The sequence below is a fragment of the Cucurbita moschata genome, unplaced genomic scaffold, assembly GCF_002738365.1.
Source record: "Cucurbita moschata cultivar Rifu unplaced genomic scaffold, Cmos_1.0 Cmo_Scf00003, whole genome shotgun sequence".
Taxonomy (NCBI): Eukaryota; Viridiplantae; Streptophyta; class Magnoliopsida; order Cucurbitales; family Cucurbitaceae; genus Cucurbita; species Cucurbita moschata.
Genome location: NW_019268519.1, coordinates 1430050 through 1447803, shown reverse-complemented (window position 1 = coordinate 1447803; position 17754 = coordinate 1430050). Strand labels below are relative to the sequence as shown.

At 35.8% G+C, this 17754-nt stretch overlaps 1 protein-coding gene and 1 long non-coding RNA gene across 5 annotated transcripts; both read right to left on the bottom strand.

Annotated features, from left to right (window-relative positions):
* Positions 1-1381: 1381 nt before the first annotated feature.
* Positions 1382-9791, bottom strand: LOC111440952 (probable protein phosphatase 2C 8). Of its 3 annotated transcripts, none has more exons than XM_023077792.1 (11): positions 9221-9789; positions 8828-8936; positions 8255-8291; positions 8129-8173; positions 7152-7204; positions 6239-6400; positions 5144-5227; positions 4713-4802; positions 4551-4598; positions 1923-1943; positions 1382-1842 (listed from the first exon to the last, which is right to left on the bottom strand). In XM_023077792.1, exons 1-11 carry the CDS (start codon positions 9544-9546, stop codon positions 1819-1821), a joined length of 999 nt encoding a protein of 332 aa, XP_022933560.1. In that variant the 5' UTR covers positions 9547-9789; the 3' UTR covers positions 1382-1818. The 3 variants fall into 3 exon arrangements, 2 of the variants coding, with proteins under 2 accessions (XP_022933560.1, XP_022933559.1); XM_023077791.1 differs by having other exon boundaries at positions 1382-1943; positions 9221-9593; positions 9687-9789; XR_002710057.1 differs by lacking the exons at positions 1382-1842; positions 1923-1943 and having other exon boundaries at positions 4550-4598; positions 5144-5253; positions 9221-9791.
* A 3475-nt stretch (positions 9792-13266) lies between these two features.
* Positions 13267-14776, bottom strand: LOC111440892. 2 transcript variants are annotated; one of them, XR_002710044.1, is made up of 2 exons: positions 14159-14776; positions 13267-14071 (listed from the first exon to the last, which is right to left on the bottom strand). It is a non-coding gene; the product is annotated as an uncharacterized LOC111440892 (long non-coding RNA). The 2 variants fall into 2 exon arrangements; XR_002710043.1 differs by having other exon boundaries at positions 14199-14776.
* Positions 14777-17754: the final 2978 nt, after the last annotated feature.

The window sequence follows — 17754 nt, the reverse complement described above, 5'->3', positions numbered from 1 at the left end:
ATTTTGTTGGGGAGACAGTATTGGGATTAAGCATGTTAGCCAGGTAATGAAAGAGAAGATGATCTCAGTTTCATTTGGGTTGGCACCAAGATCCCACCATCTATTTTATGTTTAATATTGACCCTTGTCTGTTAATGTGATTGTATTATGATAATGAGGCAATTATGGGTGCTTATCAATCTAATTGTTGTTGTAGACAGGGATATTATTTTATTTTATGGAAGGAAACATGATGTAATATCAATAATTGGGATCATAACAGTTGAATTATGCAACTAGGATAACCATATATTGATTATGATGTTGGTGTATGATACCAGTTGAATATGAAGATGATTGATCAATTGGTTTATTGTTAATGGAATCAAATGAGGGGAAGAACCAAGGATGGCATGTGCTTCTTATTATTGATTGGACTATTTTTTTCTTTGTTTATGGTTGGATAATTTTTGGTACAGGTACTACTCTCTCGTTCATTATTAGCCATGTTAGCATCATTCAAGAATGACGTGAAATCCAACGATATCAAAAAATTATCTCTTTCTTTCTTGGTGAAGAAATTTTCATCTAGGAAATTTCTGCTTGTCAAGTATTTCTTCTACTGTATTACCCCCAATCTACTTAAAATCTATTATACTTCAAACGAGGAAAAAGAAATTTGAGTATACAACTAGTAATAAAAGATAAAAATTTATAATTATTTGAACGGTACTCTCGTTGATGTTAACCTTTATCGCCTAATCATTGCTTAACTCGATTTTAACCGTAGTCTGATGTTCAACTAATTTCTAAAGCTAGTGAAAAAAGAACTAGAATCACAATATATTTTTTTTTTTCATCCATCCAAATTTGAAGAAAATCCAATGCATTCTTATTGTTTTTCATAAAAATAATTGGAAAATACAAAAAAAAAAAAAAAAAAAAAAAAAAAAAAACATCTTTGATTATGATGCATGCATATGCTGGTAGACGTTTTAATGTCTATAACAAGAATCTCTTTAATTAATATGAGTGGCTCTCAATTGTCCATCTAATTGAATATATATATATAATACAATACAATAGAGAATCTCCATCAACTTTTACAATTCCAATCATAGCCATTTCGGCCGAAAGAAAACTATATTTTGACAAAATGACATGTAAATCAGCACATTCTCGGACAACTGCAAACTCACTAACTACTACATTTAGCTGTCGAGATAACTTGTAGGGTAATAAATCTTAGACAGTTGGTCGGGAAGACCGACTCCCCAAAGGAAGCCTTTATTAGTGCACAGCTAACAGAATATCACAAACTCCAGAACTTTGGGCACCACCTGGCAGCCACGGCAAAAAGAGAGCTGGGAAAATATGTCCACAATGTCAATCCAAAAGGGCAAATCCAAATGGGCAATCAACAAGTCCCTACTTTTAAGTGATTCTAGTTATGAATATCATCGAGTTCCAATCATGAAATCATCACTCCTGATTGTTAGGTCATAAACAAGAATACATATCTAAGCATGAAATCAGCACTACAGTTGTGTTTACACGTATTCCACAAACATGCAAACAACTAAGAAAATCTTTACTTCCACAAAATCGATGGAAGGTAGTGACATCAGTATCTTACAAAATCTTGAAACTGAAGTAACTGCAAACAAAACTTAACACTGGGTACCCCACTGTTTCCACATCAGTTTTCAAACTCGACATCTCTAACTCTGGCGAATTCCACAATCCCAAGTAAAGCGGTCCACTCGTACAAAAAAACTTAACGTCTTGGGAGTTCGCTTGTACAGCACCAGTAACATGGAAATCTCACATCGTTCGCGACTATTCTTGCTTAATCACTTGGGCCTGAAAACAATGACCATTGCAGTACAGTTATCTTTACAGCGCCGTTCACGAATAGCTTCCCTCACAAGATGTCGACTTACTGATGTTATGGGCAAGCCCTCCTGTTCAACAAAGATATCTTTCGTAATCCTTAATCAAGATGAGTGTTTAATAATACAAAACGAAGTTGGCCTCTCATGCAAAGGCAAGAGGAATAGATATAACATTGACTTCGTAAAACATGATTCTCCCGGAAAATTTAATTAACAGGTGACCTGAGTAAAAATTGAAAGCAAAGAACGTTTTGGTCTATGAATTATGTCAGTCTTCCCATGGAGATCATTCTCGTTCCCTAGATTTTTGGAACACTTCAGTTGATAAAGGGAAAGCTGAATTATAAGTGGAGGAGTTCTAGCCTTGCTCCAAGGAGGGATTGTTTACTATTATTGAAGCTACATTCTCGATTATACCTACCAAGAAGATTGTTCTGGTTTGGAGAAAATTTTCAGAAATTCTTCTGTAGGGTAGTTTGAATCCAAATAAAAGGTAGTCATGTCAATCGGAGTATAATGTACTTCCCTAAAGTATTCGGAGAATTGAGATTGGTAACTTGGCACAGAAAAACGTGGCCCTAATTCCTAGTGGAGAATCGGAGATTTTGCAAATGAGAAGCATTTGACATGAAGTTGATTTCTTTGGCTGCTTTAAGAAGTCCAAAGGATGTAGTGCTAGAAGGCCTAGGAAACTGATAGCTCCTTAATCCTCAGTGAGCCGTGGAGGCCTCTTTTTTGTTTTCAAACTCAGTTATAGAAGGAAAATTAAGCTTTTGAAAGATGTTTGGATTGAGGGCAATCCTTCAAATATCGTTTTCCTAGAGATTTTAAACTTTCAAACTTCAACATGGAGGGTTTGGAAAATGTTTGGAATGGTCTACATGTTTGGTTGGAACTTGAGGTTTACAAGGAAGGAACCTTGATGATTTGGAAGTTAAGGAATGGGCTTGTCCTCCTCTTTATTCAATCATATCCTTGGCAAATCTTGGGTGCATCCAAAAGGAATTGCTAAGCTAAATTAGGGTTGGAAGATCGTGAAAAGAGTTAGATTCAAATTTTAGACTCTCCACTTGCAACATTACAAGATTAACATATAGGTCATATAAAAAGAGTATAAAAGAAGAATCCAAATCAATTTACCATAGTAATCAACGGACCATGGCAAGTTGTGCTCGTTGTTGTGCAGATGAGGAGGCTCTCAATAATGTTTTCTTTGGCTGTTATTATTCCTTGGCTTGTTACCATAATTTAAGTAATTATTTCCAAGTTCAGTGGGTATTCTCCAACAACACGAGAAATTGTCCTACAACTTCTTATTGGGTTTTCTTCGGCTCCAAAATCAAATTTATTATGGGTGAATGTGTTAAAGCTTTATTTCAGAATCACCGTTGGAGCTGAAGGATCTTTGAAAATAAGCATTTATATTGGATTGATCATTTCAAGTCCGCTAGCTTCTTCATGGCATTCTTTTTCTCAGATTTTTAATGGTTGTTCTTTACAAAATATATGTTGAATGTGGATGTCTTTATTTTCCTTTGTAATTTATGTTTTATGTAATTTATGTTTTATTTTCTTTCGACCATTGTGTAGCCGTATCTTTTGAGAATTAGTCTCTTTTCATTTCTTAAATTAAAAATCTTGTTTCTTGTTAGAAAAAGAAAAAGGAAAGAAGAAGGATCATCCAAATCTGCATCTCTCGCCCCCTTATTGTATTCTTTGTCCAAAGGGGAGGAATGGGACGATCATATTTTTGTTACTTGTCCCTTTGCGACGACCATATGGAACAATTTTCTTCCGGCTGCTAATTTTCATTGGTGTCCCCTCCAACGATGCAGAAATTCTTTGTACAAAGCATCTATGGCAGGGTTTCTTTCTTCTTCTTCTTCTTTTTTTTTTTTTTTTTTTTTTGACAAGACGGAGACCGTTTTTGTAGGCTATTTTGTTTGAATGAACAAAAGAACTATTAAGGATACAATTTCAACTACTCGACAGACCTTTGATGGGTTTATCTTTGGACCTTCGGTAGTTTATTCTCTATGAATTTTGATGAACATTCTATTGTGATATCCATCCAAGTCAACTAGAGAGGTTTCCTACTTTTGCAATTCTTTTGGCTAATAGAGAAGATCCCTCTACCTTCCCTTTATTGTGACTTTGATCTTTAATTAACATTTAGGAAAAGGTTTCTACTTTCTTTTCAAAGAAGTTAAAAAAAAATAATCAAAGACTAGGATATTCCACACGAAGAAACACTTTACAGAGCAACCGATCTCAAATTTAAGCTTTTCAGAGATGGGAGAAAAACAATATGTTTTCAAATAAAATACCAATTGAGAGTCTCAATCTAGAGTCAATTTTTCCTCTTTAAAGCTATGATACTTTGAAAAGCAAAATAAAATGAAATGACCAAAAACAACTTGACCTGGTGTTGATTAAAGGCATAAACGAATATAAGAAAAAGAAGAATGACATAGTTACAGAAATAGTTTAACTTTAACATTGCCAACCAAAAATTGCTAACTAGAACAACGGAAGCTTTGCTTAGAGATGAGATTAATGTGAAAAGTGGTGCCCCAAAGCAAGGACAGACAATTGAATGGAGCACTTCCACGTGACAATGAAGCAATCCCTCAGTTAAATTATTGGGAAAAAAAAAAATGAAACCTGTACCCTTACCTGCAATAATTTCTGGACAAAATCGACAGCATCGCTTGGTCCAAAAACCTGAAACAGTGTTGAAAGAAGTCAAAATGGAAAGGGGAAAGTCGATAGAGAAATGAGAGACAATAATAGGAATGATAGAACAAAAGTATAAATAGTGCTGAAAGTCAAACTAACCCCCCAAAGTCCATCACATCCGAGAATGATAAAATGCTCCCTATCAGTCAATTCAAAAGAATGAATGTCTGGAGTTGCTATAACGCCCAACTGCAAGTAATATGTGTTGCTGCTCAGACTTCAGCTCAAAAACTAGTGCTAAGGATAGAAAGTCTAGTTATAGTTTACTTCATGATATGCATTGAGGCAGCTTAGAAAAGAACATTTAGTTATAGTTTTCTTCATATCATACGGGAAAATGGATAACCTAAGATTGGGGACTATCGCAGAAAAGGATTGTTTGTTAAAAGATTTCAGTGTGTTAAAAAAAAAAATCAAGATGCAACGTTTCTCATTCATCTTAATCTTTGCCATGACATTTTAAACTATAAACAAATAAAAGCAGACATTAATGGATAACAAACGAGATGTATGAGTCAATGAAGTATAACCTTTTTAAATTGGCGATCTCCGAGTGCCCGAGAAACTTCAAGACGGCCCTGCAATCGACCATTTGAACCAACAATGCCACCAGCCTGGTATAATTCATTTTCCTTTTTAACTGTAATCAGGATTGCAAGGACTAGTGGAATTTGATGTATTATAGTACATACAGGCAACAATTCTGCGATGCACTGCCCAGTCTACATGCATATCTAGAATTGTAAGACATCGAACATTCATACTTCTAATTAAGGCTGTTTGTTTCATGATAATATTTGAAATTCACATAAGATTTCTGCCAAGTTAATATTATTCCATTTTGTTACAAACTTTCACTGGAGCATCCCATCCCTGACATCCAGACGAGATCCTTTGACCTTGAAAGCTTAAAAATGTCCAATTGAGAACCTAAAACATAGGTCCATCAGATCCAATAATTCACACTCTATTCATCAATTTGGTTAAGGTTAGCACTTGGCAGTTGGCATTTCTGATATCGTATATTATATACATCATAAGTGCAGGTAAGTAAGCATCACAAAGGAATTGTCTTTACTCAAGCGTAGTTTCCTTTTCCCCTTTAAAGTTCAATCAAGAAAATTGATTTGCTCCCTCATTATCATCTTTTTGAATGTGAGAGCCTGGGATTCTTTTGGTGCTACTTCATATCAGCCAAGTGGCAGTTCTTGGTGCTACTCCAATCATTTCCTCTCTTCTTCATTGCCAATGAAACACTAAATTGGCTATGCTCTCTAACACGTGTAAAATAAAAAGCTGAAAGACATCTCAAACCTCTTCTTTTTCTGATAATCAACCATTAAACTTAAATGACAAGATATCAGATACAACGCTCCAACTATCTATTAGAATAAACCTGTTGAGAATCTCACATGATATCTATTGATGACCACGTAAAAGGTCATAAAGCAAGCTATTGAAGCATAAATCCTTTGCTTGTTGTATGTCTTCCAATTACCCTACTAGCTAGTTCCTTCTTTTCTTTTCTTCAATAACACATACAATCCAACTTCATAGTTCTTACCTTCTGAATGTCTGTTTCTTATCAATAATAATAATAATAATAATAACATAATAATTCTTACCTTTTGAATACGAGCTCTTTCTTGTGGGTAGATTGCCTTGTGTTCCCTTGTCAAAACAATAGCCTTTAAAGAGCTTCCTCCATTAAGATTATTAGACAATTTATCAGTAGTCGAAGATCGTGCTACAACTGCTTTAGCATCACCAACATTAGCAACAAAAACCTGTAAAATTCCTTGGTCAGAAAAAAATGCTATCTTGAAAATGGAGGAAAACAATAAAAAACAGAAAGAAGAATAGCTTAAGCAAGCTGCATGTGCATTAAAAAGAAAAAGGATGACATCATATATATGGTAATTTCAAAGAAATGGGTCCTTCAAAAATAAATTACTTGTGTCTATTAGTCCAACGTTTGGTAAACCATGTAGGCAGTATATAGATGGGTTCCTAATATATATGGAATTCTTCAAATCCGTCCTTAAAAAAAGTCAAGTTTATCCTTCTTTTATCTGTTTATTTTAACCAAACCCCTCCGTGAGAACGGAAAAATAATTGCATGTATGTGAAATTAGGAATTGATTGAAAAATGAGATGATTGAGGTTTTCAAGTAGTTTATCCTAGGCATGCAACGAATAAAAAGCATCTTTCATCCTTTGAATTACGTAAGGTATTTACTTGGAAAATCTTACTATTCCCATTGATATATTTGTGAGAAATATCCACAACCAGAAACCTAAATAAAAAGGGGGGCAAACAAGAAGGAGAACATGGATTACATCTCACAGTCTCCAAGTTGCAACCTTCGCAGAAGGAAAAGAGTTATGACAAATCTAACCAACGAGCTTCAGTTCAAAGCAACTCAACACATACCATCAACGCTTTTCAACTCGAAAATAACTATCTGAATCAAAGACGTGGATTTTATTTTAAAATACTTGGTTTCTAGCAAGTCAATGGTAAAATAGTTAACTTACCGTTTGACCTAATACCCAAACGCAAACAGCAGTAGCACCATCCTGCCATCCCCCTGAAACAATTTGTCAAACACCAAGACGTAAATTAAGTTCCTTATTCACGGCCTAATAAATCTTCAAGCACTTGGATTTGCTCTCCGTGAGTTATTTTAATGAGAAAGAGGGAGCTGGAGTTATTTATTTTGTAGAGGGTGGGGTTGGGGTGTAATCTCTTGAATCTTCTGTTTAAAACACGTAAGCAGCATAAAGAAACAGCTTAAAGACCACAAATTTGCATATGACTATAATTTATCTCATTCTTATGTAACTGCATCTTTCTGAATTTTCAAAACAATTGCTTAAAATAAAATTGATTGTCTGCTGCGCCTTTGCCTTTAGGCCATGGTTTTTATGTCAACCAAAAGTCTTGTAGACCAGTCAACAGACACGTGCGGGAGCGCGAGTTGAAGACAATGAGCTAGACTTGCAGATAGATGTTTTTAGTGATCAAATGATCAAGGGTTTTTTTTAAAATATAATAAACACAATTTTCATGAGATCGTTAATGGTACCTCTTTGGCTTCAAGGTGGGCCTCTTACAACTACACATTTTTTCTTATTCAAGTGAATTGGTGTTTTGCTAGCACTCATTTGGCCTTCTCAGAGATGGCTTATCCCATCTTTCTATTTAATGAGTCTTGCTTTTCATCATAAAAAAAAGTTAAAGTAAATAGTTTAAACATATTCATGATTATATACTATATTATGGTGAATCATATAATTCCCTTTACCAAAGAACCCCATTACCTGTATATGATTATTGCTAGTGAACAATTAGATTTAACCCTTCCCTACAATTCCATGGATACATATAGAACAGCTAAGATTTCTTTTATGGTATAAACATAATCATAAAAGTTTATAGACTGTCAATTTTATTCTACAAATATGTTAAATTCTGAAAGTAACCAACTGCCATAAATTAAACGTAGAAGTACCAGCAGAACTTTCTTGAAGAAGAGACTCATCAGTTTTCCGGAACCCTGCAAATACAATTAAATACATCAAGTGGCAAATGAGACAAACCATATTCAGTAGACGAAAACGAAAAAAGAGATCCCTACCATCAAGTATTGCCTTTTTAGTTGCTTTTACATCCAACTGGACCAACATGAACAAGTGAAACATATAGGCAGTAAGTCAGAAAACAAGCAATTGGTCAGGTGCAGGGCACCACTTGTATAATATGAAACGATGATACAAATATCTCGGATGGAGGTGAAGAAACTGTCAGGGAAATCAATAATGTGATACATAATTATAGGATACCATGGACAGGCGACCAAATATCATGAAAGCTTGCCCAAAAAATGAAAATTAGTGATTGAAAAAAGGCCATGACCAAGAATCCGATTATATGAGTCAGAGTGCCTATTGAGTTACTTTTTTATAGGAGTACAATTATTTTTCAGCTAAATTCAGGTTATATGGTAAACACGCTAGCTGCTATAGATTAATCAATATGTTTATCATATTCTTTAACATCTATTCTAGAATCTAAATGGATGAAGTTAGCTACTGTTCCTCCACTGGGCATAAACAAATATAAAAGTTTAAAACAGGTTCAGTCTATGAGGTCCCCGTTTCTAGATGATGTAATAATCTAAATGCACAAAAGCAGACTAGGCAAAACACACCAACTCACGTGGTAACCCGGCTGAGAGAACATTCATATGCAAATGCTTTTGAGCGTACTCGGCAGCTAACCGACCTCCATGTCCATCATAGATAGCAAAATGTGCACATCTGACCACAAAAAATAAAAAGCTAATTGAAATTTTTTGCTTCACAATTTGTCAGAATAAACCGCTGAAGTTCATGAATTAGCATTTTGACGTTGCCTTAGCTAGCAACAAACATTTGATGATTCAATCAGTTCTATCAACTGTTTAAAAGGAGCAACGACGTCCTAATACCAGTTTAGCAACGTCGTCCTAATATCAATTCAAGCTAAGGGCCATGAAGCATATACTATAAACTCAACAAGGGCACAAATGAAAGAGAACTGTCATACTCAAACAACTAAAAACCTCAATTTCCCAGGAAAATCCAAGCTCGCATCCAAAAGCAAAACCCAAGCATCCTCCATTGTATGCCTGGACCCTTTATCTTCTGCTGCATCCGCTTCAATCTCAAACTTGACTCCCATCCTGATGACCTTATTTTCTTCATCACCATTAACAGCTTCCAACTTCCTGCCGGCACAGTCTCCAGTTTTGTCGGCTACATCGGCAGTAGCTTCCGTTTTAAACTTCTTCACAGTGACATCAGCATCCTCGACATCTACGCCGCGCTTGGACTTGGTTTCAAGCTTCGAAGTTTCCTCTTCAAGAACTGATTTAGCGCTATCGGCCATTGTAGTTTACTCCAAAGAAACTTCAGAAGACGAAAGCAGTTACTCTACTGAAAAAAAAAAAAAAAAAAAAAAAAAACCCTAACGAAACAGTCTCAGGGGATCGCCACCGGAAGAAACACCATTGAGATAGCCATTGTTACCGCGAAATTGACTTCCCGAGAAGAAGAGGGCCAGGATTTCCTTTACAGAGTCCAACAAAAAACACAGATTTATTTTCCCTCCTCTTCCTTTTTTCCTTTTAGATTTTCCAATAAATGTGTTTTGATGAATGGTAAATTTTTATTTCGTTTCGACATGTCGGTAGGGCTAGGGGAATTTCGTTTTTTCCCCGACGACGAAATGTCGTCGCAGCTCGAAATTGCGAGATATCGACGACTTATCCATCAGAATATCGGGGCGGAAATGAGAAAAGCCCATAAACGCAGTCTCATTACTAGTTTAAGGCCCATATTGTTGAAAGACGAATCTAAGGCCCATATTGTTGAAAGACTAATCTAAGGCCCATATTATTGAAAGACTAATCTAAGGCCCATTAACCAGGGATGTCCACGTCATTTATATTTATATATATATATATTTCTATATATCAAAATTGAATATAAAGTGTAATATTTTACATTTTTTAATAAAAATTAACTAACAAAAATGAATGAAGAGTTTCACGAGATTGAAATTGAAATAGGAATTTGGGACGAGACTATCACGGCCCTGCTCGGTAGACATCTCTAATTATACCAATTTATTAAAGAATGCGTCTTTTATTAATATTTTGGAGGATGGGATGAACTATAAAAATATATAAATTTCATATTTGGTAACTATTGGGGGCGATAAAGTTTAAATTTTAATCCAGAAGCAGTTGAAAATATCTCCACGAATTGTGGAGCTGTCGAAGAGGATGTCTTTAATCCTTTCATTACGAGATGAGTGGAATAAGTTATGAGGGTGAAATTCATCATGATTAGTTGAAACCCCAATTGGGGAAATAGAAAGTTTGAGCGTTGGGCATCAGTGGAGGAGGCTGCCATTGACTCCGTGCTGGTGCGGCGGTGCCTCTCGGTCTCTGTTTATTGCTTGGTCTTTGGCCTCAACGCCGAGTCCCGCCGTGAATGGGGGCTTTGCATGAATGACTGTAAGTTTCTGAGTTTCAAATGACGAGTGGATGTCTTTGTCGTAGCAGTACGACCGTGTTCTGCATTATTTGAGTCAATATCTCGTTAGCTGTTGAGTTGAGTCAGCTTAGAACTTCAAAACAACTGCAGTTCTGTCTAGTCTTTTATCCCACCATAGATAGCTTTTTCCAACATCAACGTAATTGTCCTTTCATGTCGCGGAGCTACAATAAATCATCAGCGGACTTTTCCAAAATTATGCTGTTATTTTCATTTCTGTAGTATGCTTAGCTAGGTCCATTATTGATATTCATGAACTTGAACTTGAACCTCCATTATTGATTGCTTTATTTGAACTTAAATTAATTGTTGGGAAGCTCTAGACAAGTTCGACCTGTAATAATAAGACATCGAGACAAGTGTGAGATCCCACATCAATGAGTGCCAGCGAGAACTCTGGTCTTCGAAGGGGGTAGATTGTGAGATCCCACGTCGGTAGGAGGGAGGAACTAAACATTTTTTCAAGGGTGTGGAAACCTCTACGACGCGTTTTAAAACTGTGAGGCTGACAGCGAAACGTAAAGGGCCAAAGCATACAATATCGGTTGGCGGTGGGCTTGGGTTGTTACAAGTGGTATTAGAGCCAGACACTGAGCTGGGTGACAGCGAGGATGCTGGGTCCGTGAAGGGGTGGATTCTCCACTTTTAGCAACAACCGCATAATAGGTGTTTCTGTGAGCAGCTCAGCAGACTCGAGTAATGCAAAACTAAATTTAGTATATGGAAACAAGTCTGCCCTCTGTACTTCAATCAAGTACTTTTCAATCTTCCTGTGCTTCCTTGTTGGTTTCTATGCAATGTGCAGTCTGTACAGTTCCTACATGGAGAAAAGAGAGATCACAAAAAGTCTATACATCATGTCTTGAAAAACTTGAATCGAGGCAGAGCATCTTCTGGTCTGTTGGATTGAGAGCATTCTGCTTCTCATTCCCTATCTTTCTCTGGATTTTTTTCGGCCAATTCCTATGTTTTCATGTTGATGTATAACGTTATGTATTCTCTATATCTTGGACACAACTACCAGTTTTACGCCACATCTTCACTGTAAGGACGACCGGGAAGTTGACGGTCTGGAATCGCCTCATCAAGCGTTGTAAGTAATGTAGAAATCTCGTAATATCCTTGTTCTCGCAAGTTTTATAAGCGTAGATTTTTCATATTCCATATGCTTATATCTAATCCAACATAGTCTAGTACATATTGTTTACGGATAATTGCTCGCGACGACTTCTTGATTGTGGAAGACAATCTAACTTTACTATGGCTTTAACTAGTTTAGGTGTTGAGGATTGTTGGGAGTGAGTCCCACGGACTAATTTAATGAATGATCGTGGATTTATAAGTAAATGAATATCTCCATATGAAGCCTTTTGGAGAACCCCAAAACAACCAGGAGAGCTTATGCTCAAAGTAGACAATATCATGCTAGGGTAGACATCCGTGATTCCTAACATAAGGCTCATTGGCCTAAAGGTTTGAAGTTCAAATCTCCAACCAAGTTGTTTAGCTATAAAAAAATGGTCTACAAGTTTGGAACTGTCAAAAATTGAATGGTTGTTTTCATCCTCCAAAATGAGATGTCATATATTGTACGCTTTAACTGTTACGTTTCACTGTCAGTCTCACGATTTTAAAATGCGTTAAGAGAAGGTTTCCACACTCAATGTTTTGTTCTCATCTCCAACCAATGTGAAATCTCACAATCCACCTCCCTCAGGGGTCAACGCCCTTGCTGATACATCGCTTGGTGATTGGCTCTGATACCATTTGTAACAGCCCAAGCCCACCGCTAGCAAATATTATCCATTTTGATCCGTTACATCGTCGTCAGTCTCACGGTTTTAAAACAGGTCTGCCAGAGAAATGTTTCCACACTCTGGTAAGGAATGCTTCGTTGATGTGCAATAGGAATGCTTCGTTGACGTGCAAATTGCAGTTGTAAGTCTTGTTTAATCTTACTCTCAATATCTCTATAAAATGAATGCTGTTTGACATATTTCTATGGTGTTTCCATTACAGGCAAGACCGTGGCTGGTATTTGGTAGCAGACATTCACTAACGGCCAGGCTTAATTTGTACAGAACCTTCACATTTGCATTCCATTGACGAAGCACAAAGATAAAGACAGGGAGAGAGAAAGGGCAGGTAAGCTGAAAATAACACAACAGAATGTGTTTGTATGCCATTACAAGGACATATCTGGGTGAGTAACAGTGCAATGATGCGATGGTGTGGACGTCAATTTGGATGCCTCTCCCTTCCCTTTTATTGGAATTCAAAATGCTGCGTTGAATTCTCGCTTTGGCTGAGCCGCATTGAGAAGCCCCTGTGCGGACCCAAACAGTGGAACCTTTTGTTTTCTGCTGAATCAAACACATTTGTAGTGCTTCCTTATCACATGGAAATGTTAATACTTTCGATCCGATTTTGGTTTTATACGTTACACTATTCCTCTCACTATGAACAGAGTCAAGATATTCAATGATTGAAAAGAAACAAATGAAACTAACACATCGCCTTAGTAGTTAAGATAATTGAAGAGATCTGTAGCAACAAAGGTATCCATATGTATATACGCAATCAAATAAGAATATCCCTCCAATTGGTGGGCTATTAATAAAAAAGACAACTTTGATATTAAGAAAGAAAGGAGCCGAGAAAAAGGTGTTGAGAGGGGACGAAACATTCGGGTGTGGAAGTCTCTCTAATAGACAGCGATACGTAATTGTCAAGGCGGACAGTATCTATGGACTATTAGAGCAGTATCTACGAGCTGTTACAATATTCACTAGTAGTGAGCTTGAACTGTTACAGTGAAATGGGTCGAAGCAAACAATATCTAATAACAGTGTAAGCTTCGGTTGTTACTAGAGGTAGCAGCGGTGTGAGCTGTGAGCTTGAGCTGTTACGAGAGGTAGCAGGGGTGTGAGTGGATGGAAGGGGAGACCACAAGGGTAAAGGGGCACGTGGAATCTTTCCTCTTTTGTGTGTTTCTTTTCATTTGGTTCAAAAAGACAATGGCTGTCAGTGTCTCATTAACCCCTTATGAACCCAACCAAAGCTTGTGAATCCTCATGAAACTTTGTGGTTTAAAGCTCCAAATGTTTCACTATTTTGTGTAATGAACAAAACCCTAATAATTTTAGAGAAAGCTCCCTCCATGTTAACATGAAAGGCCTTATTATTACAAAATCAATTGTATAATATGAATAACAACATTATATGAATCAATTTTGGCACCACAAATCAATCAAGCAAGTGGGCAGTGCATGCCTCATTTCCCCCTTTGAGGAATACTCACTTCACTCTCTTAATATCATTTGGCATATCATCTTCTCCTTCTTCATCATTTCCTGCATCAATTGCCAAAAAAAGAGGAAAAACAACAATTTCAACTCATTTGGAAGGGAAAAAAATGACTTCTTTTTACATATACATACCAAGTGTATTCATGGAACTTTCTTAATTTGCCGAACGTACCCAAAAGGTTACTTTTTTTGAAAATCTATCCAACGGGTCGATTCTTATATGTGAGATCGGAGAGGGGAACGAAGCATTCCTTACAAGTGGGTGGAAACCTCTCTTTAGTAAAGGCAGGCTGACGCGATACATAACAACTCATAATAAACAATATCTACTAGCGGTGGCTTCAGATCGTTACATTATATGTCTCGATTCTCTTCATCCCCTTGCCCAATTTGGACTGCAATACAAATCAACACACTATTTAGGGCTACAAACTCAACTAATGGCTCATGAATATATACAAAGAATCATAGAGACAATGCTTGAGAGGTTTAAAATCCTTTCACATAGAATCAAACACAAAACACTAAAGTGAAGATGGGATGTTAAAGGAGGGTGAAGAGGGTGATGACAGAAGCATAGAGAGCACAAATGGAGTGAGATACAGAAATTTGCATATCATCATCTGTGCTCTCTATCTTCTGTCAACACCATATCACCTAAATGCTTCCTCCTTTAATTTAGCCCCAAACTTCACTTACAAATGAACCAAACTAAAAAGAGAGAGAGAAGAAGAAGAAGAAGAGGATGAATGAGAGCCTTTCAAAGGATTCCATACAAATGGTCTCTATTTATAGCAAACTTTGAGAAGAATTTGGGAAAAAGAATGGTAAAAAAAAATAAAGTAGATACTTACAGATCAAATTCCAACCGTTCCTCACGAGATCAAAATCTTCCCCAACAGAAACAAACCTTTTTTACGTACTCGGATCTTATCCTTATTGTAAAATCACTCTCATAAGGCTATTATATCTTACCAACCTTGGCTTTTTGTGCACAGAAATTACCCAATTTAGCCACTCACACAAGAACATTGACTGCAAAAAGGGTTCAATTTGATTTGAACAATTCAACTCAAAAGTAATGATCTTCATTGTACGGTGTGTGTACGCCACAAAATCATCATAAAAATCAGCTCAAAGGCAGTTGTTATGATTCTCATTTTTTTCTTCTTCTTTCTATTGCCTTTTTTGTTGCAGTGAGTGAGACCCACTTGGATTAATGCAGTGAAGAACAAAACCCATTCGTTAATTTAGGGTTTTCACAAAAAAAAATCCAATCTTTTTAATCACAAAGAAATCTAGGGTTTACCCCCCAAAAATACCCTTAAATGCATAGTAGAAGAAAAATGGTAAAAAGAGAGGTTCCTTGATCTCTTTCCTTTTTGTTTCAACATCGGTGGAGTTTCGAGCCGTGTTTTAACGTTATGATCCGTTGAACTATACTCAAAATGTTCAGTTTTACTCGAGCGGTGTTCTAACTTTATGACCCGTTGAACTATACTCAAAAAGTTCCGTTTTGCTCGAGATTACAATATCTTGACCAATTAAACAATCGATTATTGTTGGTGAATAGATGATATTATTGTAGAAAAGAAAAGGGGATTGGGGGAGCTACAATGTGACATGTTGTGTTTGAATGTATTCTTTCAAACAAGAAAGCACCATATTGATGAAAGCAAGATATATATCAACTTTAAAACGTCGGACCCAGCCACATTCTATCACCCACAACACACACTGTCAAACTTTAATGGACGGTTCGATGAGTCGCCATCATCCCACCACCAGCACTAATTAAGAGATCAGTTCATCACAAACTTTTACTCTACAAATTTAATCAAAATCTAAGAACAAAAGCATCAAATGTTGTCGGTATATTTGGAAGAAGAAAATCCTTGGCTCCTCTTTGTTCTTAGTTTTGTGGGTTTTGATTATAATATTGTTTGTGATGAGTGATATCAAGGCCTTAAGATTCAAAGGCATCCCCCAACACATATTTCTTATCCTGGATGTTGTCGTTCTATAAATCACACGAGTTTTTGAATAAAGTAAAGAGCTTTAAAATTGGGCGGTTGTGTCATTTTCACATAAGCAAAGAGGAAGAAGACCACGACCCATAACCTCCAACATACTTCAATATTGCAAATTGCAAAGATAACCCATAACCTCCAACATACTTCAATATTGCAAATTGCAAAGATATTATCTTTTAGCGACCAACTTGAATCTCATTTCTAACTTCACCTTTTAAACTTATTTAGATTGAGTTGAATTTGATTTAAATAAATAAAAATGAGTCGGTTGGAATGGAATTGAGACTCACATTTATTGGAAAGTTTATAATATACCTTTGCTTTTATATACACATATTTATTTTATTTTATTTTTATGGTTGTGTTTAATAAATTTTTAAAATTTTAAATTAGTTGAATGAGTAAAAAATATATTAAAAATTTAACCTCTTATAAATAATTTGTAAAGAAGTGACGTTGATAATTGGGCCTGATAGAACGGCCTACTGATACCTAGAAAGATTTGATTAAGCCCAAAGCCCATACCATCGAAACCTAGAAAGATATTTTGTTTAATATTAATTTAGAAAAATGTCAATAAATAAGAAAAAAGAGGGGAAAATGTCAACATAAAAATAGAAATATACACCATGGTTTTTAATATTTTATATCATTTTTAATTGGATTGCATGAATGCACCAAAACAATAACGATTCAATTTTAAAATAATATATATATATATATATATATATATATATATATATTAAGAACAATCAAAACATAATTTAAAAATGGTTATGACAAAGTTGATTGATCATGACATTTTATTTTATTAACATATTTGAATATGTTATCTTGTCACTTCATTTGATGATATTTGACACGTTATATATCTAACTTTATCATCTCTTACATCAAAATAACACTTTTTGAGATTTTTTGTTTTTTCTTTATTTCTAGAAATTTCCAAATGCTTTTAAAATAAAGTTGGTAAGACTAAAACTATAAATAAACCCTCACTCACCTGAAAATTATTGTAGCCATTTTGTGTAAATTTTGAATTTGTAAAAAAAACTTTGAAGATTTGTAATAAAAAAAATTTCAGTTTTTTTTTAGTAATCCTTTAATAATTAAATTCAAGAACATTTATAGAGAAAAATGTGAAAGGAATGTTAATCTTTCCCACGAGAGTCCGTAAGGCTAAACCTGAGATCATCTGAGAATTGATAAGTCTGACCCTTGAGTTAATCATGGTTTTTGAGGTTGAATTCATTGGAGTGCTTAAGGTTGTACATAGTCGACCCTTAAAGGTTGATCCCTACCAGGGTTAGTCATGACCCTTGAAGTTGACTCCACAAGAGTCGGCAAATGGCAGTACGACCGATCCTATGACTTGAATCTTAACAACGATCGGTTAAGAATTATTTGACTTTAGTCGAAAATAAAACACACAAAATATTTGTTAAATTTGGGATTGTGCAAGTGGGAGCATGAAAATGCATTAATTGCCTTTACAAGTAAGGGAAGCAAAAGGCCACCCTAAGCCCCCATTCTAAGCTGTAAAGCCAATTTGTCAAAGCTCTTTGAAGCTGGCTTATAGCTGCCATGCATTTCCTGCCTAAAACCCTTTCTTCTTATCCTACTTCCTCAAGTTTTCACCTACTTTCTACGCTCATCTTTAAAGATTCCGAACGCATTGATAATACGTTACCAACT

Excerpts from the sequence above, each read along its gene's own strand:
- LOC111440952 (XM_023077791.1), bottom strand. The coding sequence starts at position 9,546 with ATGGCCGATAGCGCTAAATCAGTTCTTGAAGAGGAAACTTCGAAGCTT. Across the intron at positions 7,205-8,128 it reads TCTTCAAGAAAGTTCTGCTG|GGGGATGGCAGGATGGTGCT; the intron begins GTACTTCTACGT and ends AAATTGTTTCAG. Across the intron at positions 6,401-7,151 it reads TTTGGGTATTAGGTCAAACG|GTTTTTGTTGCTAATGTTGG; the intron begins GTAAGTTAACTA and ends GGAATTTTACAG.